A 15,492-nucleotide genomic window follows, 5' to 3' on the forward strand; every position below is an offset into this window, starting at 1 on the left:
ATTTATAATTTAAGTGGGCATACTATGGAAAACAGCATGGCAGTCTTTCAACAAACTAAACATAGAATCACCACATGATCCAGCTGTTATTCTATTTAAGGGTATATACCCAAAGGAGTGAAAGCAGGGACTCAAACAGACACTTGTACATCTGTGGTCAAAGCAGCATTACTCACAATGGCCTAAAGGTGGAAGCAACCCAAGTGTCCACTGACGGATGGATAAAGCAAATGTGGTCTGTACACACGATGGAACATAATTCACCCTTAAAAAGGAAGGGAATGCCGACACCTGCTGCAGCATGGAAGAACCCTGAGGACATTATGCGGAGTGAGATAAGCCAGTCACAAAAGGACAAACACTGTAGGATTCTATTTATATGAGGAACCGGGAGGAATCAGATTCAGAATGAGGACAGTGGGGGCCAAGGGCTGAGGAAGGGAAAGCGGAGAGTGAGTGAGTGAGTGTTTAATGGAGACAGACTTTCAGCTGGGGAAGAGCACTGGCGACGGATGGTGGTGACGGCTGCACAACAGTGTGAATGTGCCGAGTGCTGCAGGACTGTACGCTTAAACAAGGCTAAAACGGTAAATTCTATTTTATGTATATGTTTCCACAATAAAAAAATTAAACTGCCATTTCAAATATTCCAATCAGAAAATTTCCAAAAAGCTATTTAAGAAATGATTTGCCAGGAGGCAAAAACAGCTCAGCAACTTGGCCTGAGTCAAGTCAACACGGAAGCTGCATCCTCTTCTGACCTAACTGCCAGGGGCTGCCAGCCTCTCAGCACTCGTTTCCTGCCCAGTGAGGTTGGTACCGTGTGATGGGGTTTACCAACAACCCCTGTGCCCACAGCACATCTCAGTGTGCATGAAATCCAGTCCTTCTCTGTGGCTGGGAATGCGGGCTTAGAAGAGTTTGGTTGCTCTCTCTTTTTTCCATTCTCTCCCTACAGAAGAACTCAACGGACACATGTCTGCTTCTTGAGGTTCCTTCCCTGGAAGAGAAGATGGAGATTAACGGAGATGGCACCCGTGCCAGCCGGTACTGCGATCTGCACACATTGTGCTGGAACAGAAGGTGACAAAGAAAGTTCAAGTCATTATTCTTTTTTTCTAAAGATTGGCCCTAACATCTGTTGCCAATCTTTTTTTTCCTTCTTCTTCTCCCCAAAGCCCCCCAGTACGTAGTTGCACATTCTAGTTGTGAGTGCCTCTGGTTGTGCTATGTGGGACGCCACCTCAGCGTGGCCTGATGAGCAGTGCCACGTCCACACCCAGGATCCAAACCGGTGAAACCCTGGGCTGCCGAAGCAGAGAGCGCGAACTTAACCACTCGGCCACGGGGCAGCTCCTTGCATCATTCCTCTGTGCACTGCAATGGTACTGGGAGACTGTAGTGAGAGGGGACCTAGCCTCACTCTCCCAGTAAATGCCACTTGTGAGGGGACTCCACCACCCTGGAAAGGCACAGCCCTAGGGCACTATCTGAAGCAAGTCAGTGGGCACACAAGGGAAGTCTGGAAAGGGAGGTTCTCTCCCAGTCCCGGAGGGCCTCGAATGCCAAAGGCAGGAGTCCACAGGCAACACAGAAGCACCAAAGAGACTGAAGTAGAAAAGCCACACGGACAGGGCTTCCAGAGTGGACTATTGACCTGAGGGTGGAGCCAGTGGAGACACACCTGGAAACGTCGGTGGGGAATCCAGCGAGAAGGCCACTGCACTGCCAGGTGAGGCAGAGGCGGGAGGCAAGGATGCTGTGACCGACTTGGCAGCTGGCAGGCAGGAGGGCGCCGGGGCGGAGGGTGGAGTGCGGCCTGGAGGAGCGCTGCCGGCTTGTCTCCTACCTGCTGTAAACTCACGACTACGGTTTTCTAAATAAAACGGAGACGCGGCATGGACTGGGAAAACTGCACTTTTGTTTGCACTAAATTCGGGGATAATTATAACCCTTAATAAAATACGGTTAAAACTTTTACTTCCATGGCTAAAAAAGAAGTCAACAGCAGGAGGGCAGGAGCTGGCGGGAGAGGGAGGCTCCGCGAGGCGGGAGGGAGGAGTGAGGCGACCAGCGCCCCCCTTCCTGACACGGCTGCTCTGAGCGAACAGCCAAGAACACCCCTTCAACAAGAGAGCGCTGGTTCCAAACCACTGTGCGCCCTCCAGCGCGCTGCTTCCCTTAGCTATTACTGTAACTGCACGAAATGCCTTTTCTTTTTTTTAATAATGTAGCAGATCTGGAAAAACACTCTGCAGCCAGCTCATCTTAGGACGGGAAGAATGTAAAAACCAAAAGCTGGACAGAACCCATAGGTGGCTCCTATTAAACACCTAGAATATTCGAGAAGCTAAACAAATAGTTCCCAAGGGCAGCTGAAAGTGCCTACATAATCAACGTGACTTATTCCCAACCTGTTCGGTCCCCGCAAAGATAAACAGTCTCAGTGCCAACGGGAACCTTGAGAAGCCTCACTCTTCCAGTTAGAGGACACTGACCCCTGTCTGGCTCCCACAACAGGCACCCACTGGCCAGGGGAAACCCAGTCCCACTAAGGCCCACCTGTCATCTCCAGACACCGTTGTGCCTAAGTGCACACACACCCGCTCTGTCTCACCACCCACTGGTGAGGCCAGGAGATAAGCCCGTGAGTCTGACTCTGCAATCATCTCAGCCTGGGCCTTTTCTAACATTTCAGACACTTCCCTATTCCTCCACCAATACTCCCCCAGCAGGTCTGGCGAGTCTGGCTTTACTGTCGTCTCTCTCTCACCACTGGGTGGACAGTGATGGCATCGCTGGCAAAGGATGCTGACTCACGAGTTCCGAACCCTGGGCATCTCCTGAAAGGGCCTTGGTTTTTGAGAGGACACTGGTTCCTCTCCAAAATCCTGAAGATGCCCTTGTACCTGCATGCCCTTTCCAGCCAGAAAGACAACCCAGGTCCTCAAAGGCATTCCGTAATCACTCTATAGACACAGTGAAACCGTCAAAATGCCAGTGCCTACGCCTCTGACAACCAGTCAGTTCTTTCTGGCAAGGCACCAGAGTCTGTCCAATTAAATGCGGCCAAGAGGAAATCTTTACTCAAGGCTTTCTGGGCACCAGATTCCCTTTCTAGCTTGCTTTTTTAAGGTTAAAAAAAAGAACTCTTAAAAATGCCCCCTCAGATGCACCACTGTCCTTTATTCTCTTTACTTGGCTGCCTGAAAAGACTAGTTTTCCCCATAAAGCAACATAGGAGATTCAACTTGCAAAGACATAGAGCACTGCAGTCCTGCCACTCAGCGAAGCGGCAGCGAAGGATGAAGCTTTCCCCACAGTTGTGAGATCCCGCTGGATGTGCAGGGGGAGGACACGCTGCCTCTTCTCGCGGCCGAGACGCTTGTTCCTGTTACCCGGACGGTTTGTTTATCCAACTGCCAAGCTACCCACCCTGCCACCCCAATCAGCGGGTTCAACAAGCAACTGCTTAACAGGAATCATAAAAGATCCCTGAAGCCAACTTTAAAACCAGCAGCTGGCCCATTCACCTCTTCCCGAGATGGCCCTCCCAATTTCAGCCATATTTAATAAAGGCCACGTTTCTCATACTTCATATCAAATAGGACAGAAACAGCCTTTTCTTCTGCATGCAAAAACAAAATTAAATATTGGTTTTTAATTTCCCATTTCTGTCATAAAGATCATACATTATAGGAAAGGGATGTTTCTAATTATGATGGAATTTAAACCCACTTCAGACTTATAACTCATCGAAATATTATACAAATATAATGCCATGTGTCATTAAAACACTTACCATCAAGAGAAGAAGTGAGCAAATTATATATTATCAATTCAAAACCTGACCCAGGCAGGTACTGAGCTGAATATGAAATCCTCGTGTCTCAATATTTCGAGTTTGGTGTGGAAGGGAAAAAACACACGTAGGAGTACTTCCCGTGTCCTAAATGTATCCTTTGTTATTATTTGAATATTTGGTTTGGAACTATGGTCTGAATTTTCTAAATTCATTAGCCTTAGGCAGATTTGATAAAGTCCTGCATAAATGAATAGGTTAAAATTGGCTAGCATTTCAAAATTCACCAGCTAAACGGTGAAGTGTTAACCAAGAAAAGCCTTGTCAGAGTCAAAGGCAAAATACCGTACTTGGCTTCTACCCTCGGTGCTCTGAGAAATGATGACTTATTTATAGCCCCACATGCGAGCAACTGCAGGAGGCCCGTAGCCAAAGGAATGATGCATCAAAAACAGCGTCTGCCCGCACCCTCCCTGCGCCTGCCCTGCAGCCCGGCTGGGTCTCGCTGGGTTTCCAGGAGGAGGGGAGATATCACCTATTTGTCATATGCCTGTCCCCAAAGCAGGAGCACAGATTTGGCTTCTCAGTAGCAACTTACTTTCTCCCGCCTGGAGAAACACCACTAGAAAATGTCTAATCCACCAGCTCCAACATGCGGGGGCTAGAAAGGCCGAAGTTCCATGAAAACAACTGACTTATTATTGCTAATTGATTATTGCCAGGACACTGGAAACGGTGAGCTGCTCATCGAACATTATAAATAGCTACCTCATTTTAAGTTTCCAGCGTACCTCCTCCTGCCCCACAACCACCCTATCCTTTTAGCAAGAGCCCTCAAACGTGCAGGCCTCATCCTCGGCCTGAAAGTCAATCATGGCCCCAAAGTCTGGGAAGCAATAAAACACGGGTGTGCGGTACTTCTTTCCCATTCCCATTTTTCTGGCTTGTTTTCTGTTCTAGGAAATCCAATTATCAAAATACAGACAGCAAACACGTAAGCATTGAGTAGGAAAAAGGCAAATCCACTAATTAGTCTCACTCACCCTCCAAGACACTAAGAGATGGAGCCATCCTTACAGCCCTGAAAGGGCCGACCTGGAGCTTCCCTTCCAGGAAAGTTGATGAGCCAGGACGACCCACCTCCCCGGGCAGCATGAGATGCCACCTCCTGCTCACCAAGGCCACAAGCACTTGGATTTTCACCCACCTGGACTTGTCTCTGGCCTTATTAACACCCAGCATAACCAAATGTCTAGTTCAGGAAAGATGAAGTTTTGGGGCTCAGAGAAATAAGATCAGACTTGTCTCAGACAAGATTATTCTTATGTATATTCCAATCACAATTAGACTAACTCCATGAGACACCCAGGAATGCCATGTGGAATCGCCAACCATCCAATTTTTCACCTAGATGAGCTGGAAATTAAAGGTACTAGAACGAACTAGTGAAACTGAAGACCTAGCTGCGACCATCTTCATAACCTTGGGATGACAATGATTACTTAAACCCAAAGTTAAAAATTCGTAACTTTGATAACGTTGTAACTGTCGCAAAAGTCACTACAAACGAAGTTAAAAAGCAAATGACTATAGACTATAAGAAAATGTTTTGTAACATAGTAAACAGAAATGTATCCACAGTAAATAAAACCCACAAATCAATAAGAAAAAAATAACAATAGGGGAAAAAAGGGCAAAGATTAAGGAGAAGCAAATACAAGAAATGCAAATTGCCAATGACTATTTTTCACATATGCATCCTCACTAGTTTTCAAGCATATGCAAACTAAAATGAGATGCTGTTTCTCATCCAGACTGGCAGATTCCTAAAGACGGATCGTTGCAATTAGAGAGGATACAGGGGACGTTGGATTGAATGAGATAACCTACAGGACCTGGACCACAATGGCGGGGACACTGTGATGATGCATACTGAGCATTTGCATTTCACCTTCTGTGACCTGCCCATTCATGCCTGGTGACAGATGTGTCAACAGGTGAAATCACTGTGGAAATAACTGGATAGTATCTAGTAAAACTGCAGCGCTCACAGCCCAGGGCCCGGCAACACCACCTCTGCATAGAGTCCTTAGACAAATCGTCAAACTTATCTGTGTCCAAGGGAACATATATGAGCTTGTTCACTGTCACATTGCATATAATGAAAACAATACAAATAAGCAAAGGAACAAAGCGTGGCCTCAAGTTATGACCCACCACACAGCATTTAAAAAGACAGAACCAAACTTAACTATATTAACGTGGACAGAACTTAAAAACACAAGCTGACGGGAGAAACGCAGATGCACAATACTTACAGTATGATATGGGTCAAAAGGCTGAGCCACCACAAGACAGCGTTATGTATTGGGGATGAGCACAGGTGTGTGTACACACCAGGAAACAACCTGCAACAGTGGCTGCTCCTTGCAGAAGTGGTAAGCAGAAGGGACTCGAGTATTAGCTGAGATGTTTTCTTAAAAAAAAGGTAGAAAGAATCAAAAGCAAATATGACAAAAGACTCAATAGTTATTTACTGGGGGTGTCTAGGAATATGCCCATTTTATCATTTTTGTCTTTCATTTTTCCAATTTCTCAAAACGAAAATTCTCCTTGCATGTCAGGCCACCTGGGTGAACGAGCTGCCTTGACTCCACCATCACGCTGTCTGCTGTCCCAGGAAAGCCGTACCGAGAACTGCGGCCACCAGAGGGAGGGATGAAGAGTCCCTCTCTGTCTGTCCCCCACATGCTTTCTACAGCTTCACCAGGACTTTTCATATTTCCATTAGCAATTCTAAGAATTAACTTCAGTTCATTTTATTCTGCGGCACACCTCTGAGTTCTCTGACCACACAGAAGCCTTCTGTTCCTAGAGTTGAGCTCCATACCTTACAGTTGCCCAGGAACAAACCCCCCAGAGACCACCACATGGTTCTGGCCAACTGATGGAGAAACTCCTCAAAGTACAATGGAACGTCTGTGACGAATCTGGGTCTCACAGGCGTACAAAATGCAAAACAAAGCAAATGAAGGTAGTGTTCACAGAGAAAGAGAAAGGGGAACTTTCTTTGCCTCTATTTTGAAATGTCAAAAGAAATTTACTTGCCACATATATGACAACAGGTTAATATTGCTAATATTCAAAGAGTTCTTACAAATTTGTAAGACAAAAAGAGACTCCCTAAGAGAAAAGGAGACCAAAAAAATACAAATAGGGAATTCACAAGAGGTGAAATAAAAATGTCAAGAAGCATCACAACCAAAAGCTACCATTTAGGGGATGAGGGCTTCACATGCCTTATCTCATTTAACCCTCAGAGCGACCCCACGGGGGCAGCACTTCCCGCTAATGCTGGGGAAGGTGAAGCAGCATGTCCAGGACCCCACAGCAGACAGACAGAGCCTGGCCTGCTGACCCCAAATCCCGAGTCGTGACCATTGAGCTTTACAGCAGAAATAAGATGACTGGCTGACCCCTTGCTGGGGAGGACCTAGGGAAAGAGGCCTTCTCATGCAGCCTCCCTGGGGGTGTGAATCCCAATAGCTGGGCAATGGGTATCTACGATGTCATCCATCCTACTGCCTACAACCCACTTTGGGAGGTGCACCCTAAGAAGATAATCTCAGAAGTTCTAAAAGGTACATGTAAGTCTCATAAATTCCTATAAAATGTACAAAGGCCATCTTGATAGGACTGTTTATGACAAGGAAAAATTGTAAACTTCAAGTCTATGAGTAAGGGACTAGTCTGTGGCATGTGTATGCAGTAGAACACTATGAAGCTTTTATACTAAACTGTCCCTACGAGAATATACATGGTATGATCCCATTTAAGTAAAAATGTGCACATGACTCTACACGCATATATGGAGAGAGAGGTTTTCCAAAATTGTAAGAGTGGCTTATCTTTCATTGCAGGGGTCCCTAATGATTTTTACCTTCTTCCTGTTGGTGTTCTGCATTGTTTGGATTTTTTCTTAGCTTTTTACCAAAATATGAGAGCTGAGTGAACATCAGAGATCTGTCAACCTTTAAACGCAGAGAACCTTGAACTCTGGATTAAGTAAACCTTTCTCCCAGGATTTGTTACAAAACTACTCGCTACCCTCACTGCTGCCACCAGCACCCTGAGGGGGTCATCGATCCCCTCCAGCACTGCCTGGCTCGGCTCCACGCACCTCTCCAGAGACCCGGTCCCCGCCTCAGGGGACCCTCCAAACACTCGGGCTCCCTCTACTCCCCTAACTAATCAAGTTCACCCTCATCGCTCCCTCAGCTCCGCCCCCCAGGGCTGGGGACCAGAAAGATGCCCGCAGACGTCAGCTCACTTCCTGGCCTAAACCCAGCTCGCGTCACTCCCCTCGGCTCCGCGGCGTCCTGCCCCCCGCCGCTGGGGCACCCCTCAACCCCTCTCTGAGCACGCCAAGCCAGGTAGAGGCCAGCTCCCCTGCCCATCCAAGAACTCCGCCCCGCCCGCCCCCCGCGCCCCAGATCTGCGGCAGGGCCCCCGGGGTCACTGCCCCCGCCCGGGTAGGACCCTCCCCCTGGAGCTCCGATCTACGGCAGGCCCCCTCCAGGTCCGAGCCCCCTTCAGGCCTGAACCTCTGACCCCTCCAGCCCGCGCCCCCGCTGCCCCGACACCCGCCCGGCGCGCTTACCCTCCCGGCAGCGCCGCCTCCAGATGGTGTCGGTGTGCAGGATGCGCCGGAACTTGGTGCAGACCTGGGCCAGGCTGGGCAGGTCGGTGCCGGGCAGCGAGGCGAAGATCTCCACCAGCAGCTCGGGCGGCAGCTCCAGCAGCGAGCAGCGCGGGGGCGGCGAGGGGCCCGCGCTCCGGCCGCCCCCCGCCCCGGACAGCGCCGCCGCGCCCGCCTCGATGCATTCTTCCTCCGGGTCCGTGTCCGGCTCGCTATCAGCCGCCGCCGTCTCAGCCGGGCCCCGCCGCTGCTGGCGGCGCCGGCATCCCCGCGACGGGCCAACGCCGCAGAGGCGAGCGCACACCGCCATGCCGGCCCGAGTGACGGCCGCGCCGCCGCCGCCCGTGCGCACGCGCCGCCCAGAGGGAGCCCCGCCCCGCGGGAGAGCCTAGCCCCGCCCCGCGGGAGCCGGACCCCGCCCCCTAGAGCCGAGCCCCGCCCCGCGGGAGAACCGGGCCCCGCCCCGCCGGAGAGCCCAGTCCCGCCCCAAGGCCGGCACCTCGGGTTTGGCCCCGCCCGCCAGGAGGGACCTCCCGCAGCCCTCCCGGGGTTCCGCGGCGCTCTCTTCCCTCGGCCGGTGATCCTCAGAGTACCCTCTCGGAGAAGTCCCCCGGGAACACATCCCCCGAGGACTCCTTCAGAGGACCCCTCCCCAGGACCCTCCATGAGAACTGCCCCCAACCCCTAGGACTCCCCAGGACTCCTCCAAGGACGTTCCCCCTTCAGGACGCCCCCTTGAGGACGGCCCAGAGGACCCTCGCCCCCGGAGAAGCTCGCCTTTTAGGACTCCCCCCAGAGAACCCATCCCCAGGAGGCCCCCCTGAGGATGGCCCTAAGGCCCCAAGGCCGGCCCCGAGGACCTCCCCAGAGGACACCCCCAGGACCCTCTCTGAGAACTTCCCCCAGAGGACCTGAGGACGCGCCCCACAATGGCTCCAAGAACCACGCCCCGGAAAACCCCCTTCTGAGGAGGGCCCTCCAGGTCCCCCTCTGGGAACTCCCCGCGGAGGACCCCACTGAGGACACCCCCGGAGAGGGCCCGCTGCGCAGAAGGCGCGATTGGGCAGCCAGCGTAGAGATGCAAACTTCTGCCGCACTCCGTCCGGACTACTTAAGCCAGATGGAACCCAGAATTGTGCCTCTCAGCCCTTTCTTTTATCTAAAAGCTGACATTCAATCGTGTCTACCCTTATTGCAATGCGAAGGGGAAATCACGCCAGCTGTGGCATCCTGTGTCATCTGTGGTGATCGTGTGCCCTAATTACCATGTTTACCGTGCTCCGGGGCACGTGTGCTGTCGGAGGCAGGCCCAGAGCCTCGTGACAGCGGCTTCACCTTAACAGCTCCTGATAACAAGAAATTTGTTATTGCCGTCCTTGTTTCCAGAGAGGAGGGCCAGGGGTGTGCATACGGTTACAGGGGTCTGTCTATAACTGGGTGGGCCCAGCTCCGTCCTGGTCAACACTTCCTTGAATGCCTGAAGTGCTGGAGGAATTGCCCAGAGTCTAAATGGAAGCCACCCCAGTGCTTATGGTGGAGTGTGGGGTCTGATCAAACAGGAAATTAGCGACCCTGCCAGTCCCCTGGGCCCAGCCTCCACAAATTCCTGGCTGTTCACTCCCAGCGGCATAAGGAGGTCTCGAAGGAGAAAAGAGGACTGCGGACCCTGCCTGGTCCACAGAATCCCATAAACAGGAAAGCACATCTTCAGATGGCAACAACAATGCCTTAGTTCAAACCTTGCCTCTCTCAGGTCCACACAATTGACAAACATCCCCTCACTGACCCCCCTGCGTCTAGACGGTTTTTCAATCCGTCCTCCAAGCTGCGGTCAGGACGCTTCCTTCAAATAGCAACACGTCAACTGAAGCCGAGTCATCGCATCACTCACCTATTTAAAATATTTAATTGCCCTATTGACTCCCTATCCCATCACATAAAGTGCCTCCCAGTCTGGTCCAAAACTCCCAGTCTGGCCGGTCTCCTGTCCCCACACACGTCCCTCAATTCGAGCCATCCACTTCCTCAGCGGAAGTGCCTTGTCACGTCTCTGCTGCTTTGCTCTGCCAGGAAGACTCCAGGCTGTGCCATTAAACAACCAATCCCCTTCCTCCTTGTCCTCAAATGACACCTCCTTCTAGGAAGCAGGGTCCCTTTATCACAGCACCATCATATGGTTTTATTACAAACACGTGCTTCCTTTTGTAGTGACAAGAGATTTTCACATATTTAGGTATATGGGGTAACTATTTGAGTTCAAAACTGATTCGGCTTCAACTAAAAGGGCTGACTTATGGCCTATCACACATACATTGTATATCAGCTTTAACCATTAAAGAATGCATTTACTTCTCTTAAGATAAAACACATACTTCCCCTCCTACACCCTATTGGTAAGGCCCTATCGGTAATACCCTGTTGGTAACACCAGCCCATATTAGTCTCTTTCCCGACCTCAGGGTCATGTTGACCTGATAATTTGCAAATGAATACGGCTGAAACTTTGATGAACATGTATCCTCGGTGAGTTTAATGTATATTCTTTGCTCTAAAAGGTATAAGACTGTACTGAAAACCAAGCTTCTCCAAAAGGCTTTCTTCCTTTCTGGAAAAGGCCCTCCTGGGTTGTAATCCTCACTCTGGCTCAAGTACAACTCACCTCATCTCTCTTATCTATAGAATGGTTATTGGTTATTTTGCATGATGGTACCAACCTTACTAGAGATGTTCCCTGTCTCGTGATAGATATGCTAACACACATTAGGAATCAGTGAATGTTTACTCAATAAATGTTTGCTGAAAGAAAAAACAGAACAAATGAACTAGCTAAAAGGCTAAAAATCAAGGAACAAGAAGCAGATTTTGAGATTACTGGTGGATTACCACCATGATGATCCAAGCTAGCAAGTATCTCAGCTAACAAAAATACATCAACTAAGGTAATAAATATTACGGAATGCCTCACTAGCCTCTGTGCTATGCTCTGCGTGGATCCATAGATTCCAAAGCATGATCCTTGCCACTGTTATAGTTTGATCAGTTTATTATTTTTTTAATCTATCTACTCTCTACTAGGCCCTATTAATAAAATACAATTTTCTCCTAGAGGAGTTGAGAGTATATGAAAATGTACAAACTAATTTGGTTAAATTTCCATTTTCAGAAGAATGGTTAAACTATGTTCATAATTTGAATCATGCAACTATAAAAGAAAAATCTATATCTATGTATTCTGGACAGCAGTAATACAGAAGGCTGTGTACAATAACCCACAAAGATGCTGAGGGATTGAATTAGTGCTGGCCACAGAACAGAAAGAAAAGATGGCTGTGAGAGCTTCGGTAATCCATATTGGTGGAAAGGAAGCAGCGGGAAAAGACTCGGTGTGTAGCAGAGAACTATTCCACATGGAACCCTGGGAGCTTCGTGTGTCCTTGAGTACTTTTACAATCCCTTATACAGAACTGTAGCCTTTACAAAGAATGATACCAACCTCTTAACCTCAAGTGAGTGTGCCCATGCACAGTAAGCCAATTGCTGAGACATTGGTTCTTGGAGATGGAGAAAGGCTTATTCAAATTGGGCAAAACGATAATGCAGGAGGATAGGTTCTCTCAAATCCACCTTAACAAGAGAAGAAAGCAGAGGGTTTTATAGAGCTAAGGGGCTTGGTAGGAGGAGTTTTGGGGAAACAAATGGGAAATCTATTTCTTTCACTCCAGATAAGCCCCAGGGCAATCTGACTTCTAGGCATCAACCGCAGCTGGGGGCTAGTTATCTGATGATCTTAACTTCCTTGAAGGCATTCTTTTTCTTCTGTAAAACAAGCTCATAAATCCTTGTGACCCTTGAGTCACCCCTCAGGTTAAACAAGAAAACAGCAAATTGACAAGATTAACTTCTTTTCACCTATGTCTGTTAAGAACAAGGTCAAGGAACAAGGTCAAAAGGTAATCATGTTCTTATTGAATATTTACAGTAACCCGCAGGTACCAGCTTCAAGAACCCTACGGAGGACGCATTCATGCTAAAATGAGGAAAAACTAGATAGAAGAGATCATTTGTCTGAACGCTGTGAGACTACAGTAATGGACTTCTTGTTAGTGAGAACTGATAACACGTAAGGAAACAAACAGAATACAGGGCAGGGCATTTTTCAATTCGTTGCCTCAAAAGTCACTGAAAGGAGTATTTCCTGAACTTAAGCAAACCATGTTAACTTGACTCATGCTGGTTCTCAGAAGCCAGATGTGAAAAATGGCATCTTACCTACTGCTCAGAAGAAACAGTCAAGGTGAACGGAAAGAAGAGAAAATATTCAAAGGCTAACTGAGAAGTTCACGGTTTAAAATGAGCCTCATCCCTTAACAGTCCCATGTATGATAGAATTCGAAAAACAACCATCCTTTAAAACTTGTTTAGAATTAAAAAATAAGAAAACAAAAAACCTGTGGAACGCCAGCCAGTTCCATCAGCTGTTACACGCTCATGAAAGAAACCACAATAGGTAATACGAGTGATTCCTGGTGGCTTTCCTGCCTGCACCAGTTTGCTGATTTCTAAAGTTGTACACCAGAGGCAGATCCTCTCTTGGCCACAGACAATACCTCGCAGGAGCCTAAAGACTGCAATCTACTGAGAGTCAGCTTCAAAATCCGCCTGCTTGCATCCTTTCTGAGAATAGCTCCTGCACCCTTCTTGAGCAATACTTGTTTGTTTACTTGTTCCAAAGAGCAAAGAGATGACACCTGACTGATTGGACTACTGGCCAATAGTCGCCCAGACAACCTCGAGGGTGGAATCTCTCTGCCAATCAGAAAGAGTTGAGGTGGGACCTGCCAGGCTGGTCTGAGGAGCTGAACTAATTCTCGGTGTGACCTGCCCTCCATGTTGAGTGTGGCAAAAACAACCCTAATGTGTTGTGTCCTGCTGGTTAATGTTTCATGCCTCCTTTCACAGACCCTTAGCGACAGCTAGACAGCATGATTTACAGGCACGTTACATCCTAATGCGGGGACGTCATATTCAATTTTTAGCGGTTACATTATTTCCCCCTCGACTATGGTCATTTCATGTTATGAAAAAAGGAGTGAGGTGAGAAGTATTTAAAACGGACACTGCTTGGCTTTCTAGAATGATTATTTCATAGTTTAAAAGCACCATGAGATAAATGAAACGTGTTCTTTTCTACTTTATATGGATTATTCCAAGGAAGAGTAATATTTATGTTATTCATTTAAAAATAAACACTATACTTACATTAACTCGCTTAAAATAATTCATGAATAATATTAATTTACCACTCAATGCTGTTCACTGCATCAAACTTCTATTAAACTGCGATCTGGGGGCACATGAAATGTTTCACATACACTCAAGCACAGTTGTTTACAAGTTACATGAAGTTGCTTCTTATATTTGTATACGAATATAAATTAATGTTTGACATACAATTTATAGATTATTTATTTGAATATGCTACTCTTACTTGGAGATTATGTTTATGAGACACCTTTCGCGCCAACTGCTTTGGATGATTTTCTGAGAAACACGTAGGGATATGTGGCCTTAGATTCAAGCAGGAATTAGGTTAGGGGCAGAACTGTAACAGCCACGGCAAACTGGATTTCAGGACGCGAAAATCACAGAGCAACCCTGTCCCATCTCAGGGGACGCAAAGCGCTTCAGGCTACTCCCTAGGCAGTGAACCCAAGGCCCGGGGCAACTTGCTGGAGCTTTACAGATGCCTGAGGGACTGGGAGACCTTGAAACTCTCCTTCCCCTCCCCCCACCTCCATATGCCAGATATCGATTTTTTCCCTTCTCCAGCACTGGGAACAGTTGTCCAGCAAGAGAACGAAAAGTCCATTTCTTACAAAGTTGCAATTAAGCCAAGAAAGCACTCACCAGTCAATACTCAATAACATAAAAATCCAGAAAAGAAAGCAACACACAGTCCACACTCTCTTTTAACACTTCACAACTGATCATTTTGTGTTTGGCAGAAGGGAGGTGTATAATAAACACTTACTGGATTTATTTTTCAATCTTCACAGAATTAGTACAAAACAACCAATATAATACATTTGGAGCTTAAAACCTTCCATGGGAACTTTGGAAACCAGACACTGTTTAAGTGCTCCTCTTTACTATTTACTATCAGATTTTTGCGGCAAAGAACTGTGACAGAAAGAGGAAAAAAACTCTGAGACAAAGTGACACATGCACAAACACACTGTTCTTTTGTAAATAGTAGCAGAATAAAGAGCTACAATTAACATCATTGTTCTGGCAGTGGGGAATAGTTACGCAAGGATGACATACTGACCTCTCTGGCCATGACATACTGGCCTCTCTATAAAGACAGACGTCCCAGCTGTATTAAACTCACTTTGAGAAATATGTTAGTATATTTTGTATGTTTGTATAATAATGTATTTTATTAGCGCAATCCAATTACTTTATCAAACAAGCACATAAGAAAGGCTTTTACAAACTCAAAAGGAAAAAAAGCCTGGAAGTATGGGGATCGTTCAAAGTATTAGCTATTAAAGAGCAAAAGCAGCCAAAGACTCCAGTGCTGTTCATACAGATCAGTGTTCCCCAGACGTTGAGGTGAGCGACAACTGAACTGGGATCTAGGCGCTGCACGGTGATCTGTACTCTACAGGCCGCTTTCACTTGCTCCTTACAAAACACTTGGAGTTCTCAAATATCATTGCCCTTTTACAAATGAGTCTGAGACTCAGAAAAATGGTTACTTAGCCAAGGTTGCTCATCTGGTTAGTGGTTGAAAGACTGAGGGGTATGGATACAAATAAGATTCAGTACTTGAGAGACTGGAAAATCCTCCTTAAATGAAAACAGCAGACTAGTGACGTCGGGCAGGCCACGGGTAATGGCTGACTTTACAACACATAAATCATCATGTCCTAATGGCCGTCCAGAAGTCACCTGCGGCTGCGCATCACAAGAGTCTTCCCAATGTGAA

The 15,492-nt window shown here is 47.6% G+C and overlaps 1 protein-coding gene across 2 annotated transcripts in view; it reads right to left on the reverse strand.

Annotated features, from left to right (window-relative positions):
- Nucleotides 1–8,897, reverse strand: part of FBXO31 (F-box protein 31) — a 44,472-nt gene extending 35,575 nt beyond the window's left edge. The window contains exon 1 of one of the 2 annotated variants that reach the window (XM_046680890.1): nt 8,463–8,897. In XM_046680890.1, the coding sequence (XP_046536846.1) occupies nt 8,463–8,811 (349 nt within the window). In that variant the 5' untranslated portion in view covers nt 8,812–8,897. The remainder of the gene's footprint in view (nt 1–8,462) is intronic. The other variant, XM_046680891.1, reaches the window with a different exon arrangement.
- Nucleotides 8,898–15,492: the final 6,595 nt, after the last annotated feature.

Source organism: Equus quagga, chromosome 13, assembly GCF_021613505.1.
Source record: "Equus quagga isolate Etosha38 chromosome 13, UCLA_HA_Equagga_1.0, whole genome shotgun sequence".
Lineage (NCBI taxonomy): Eukaryota > Metazoa > Chordata > Mammalia > Perissodactyla > Equidae > Equus > Equus quagga.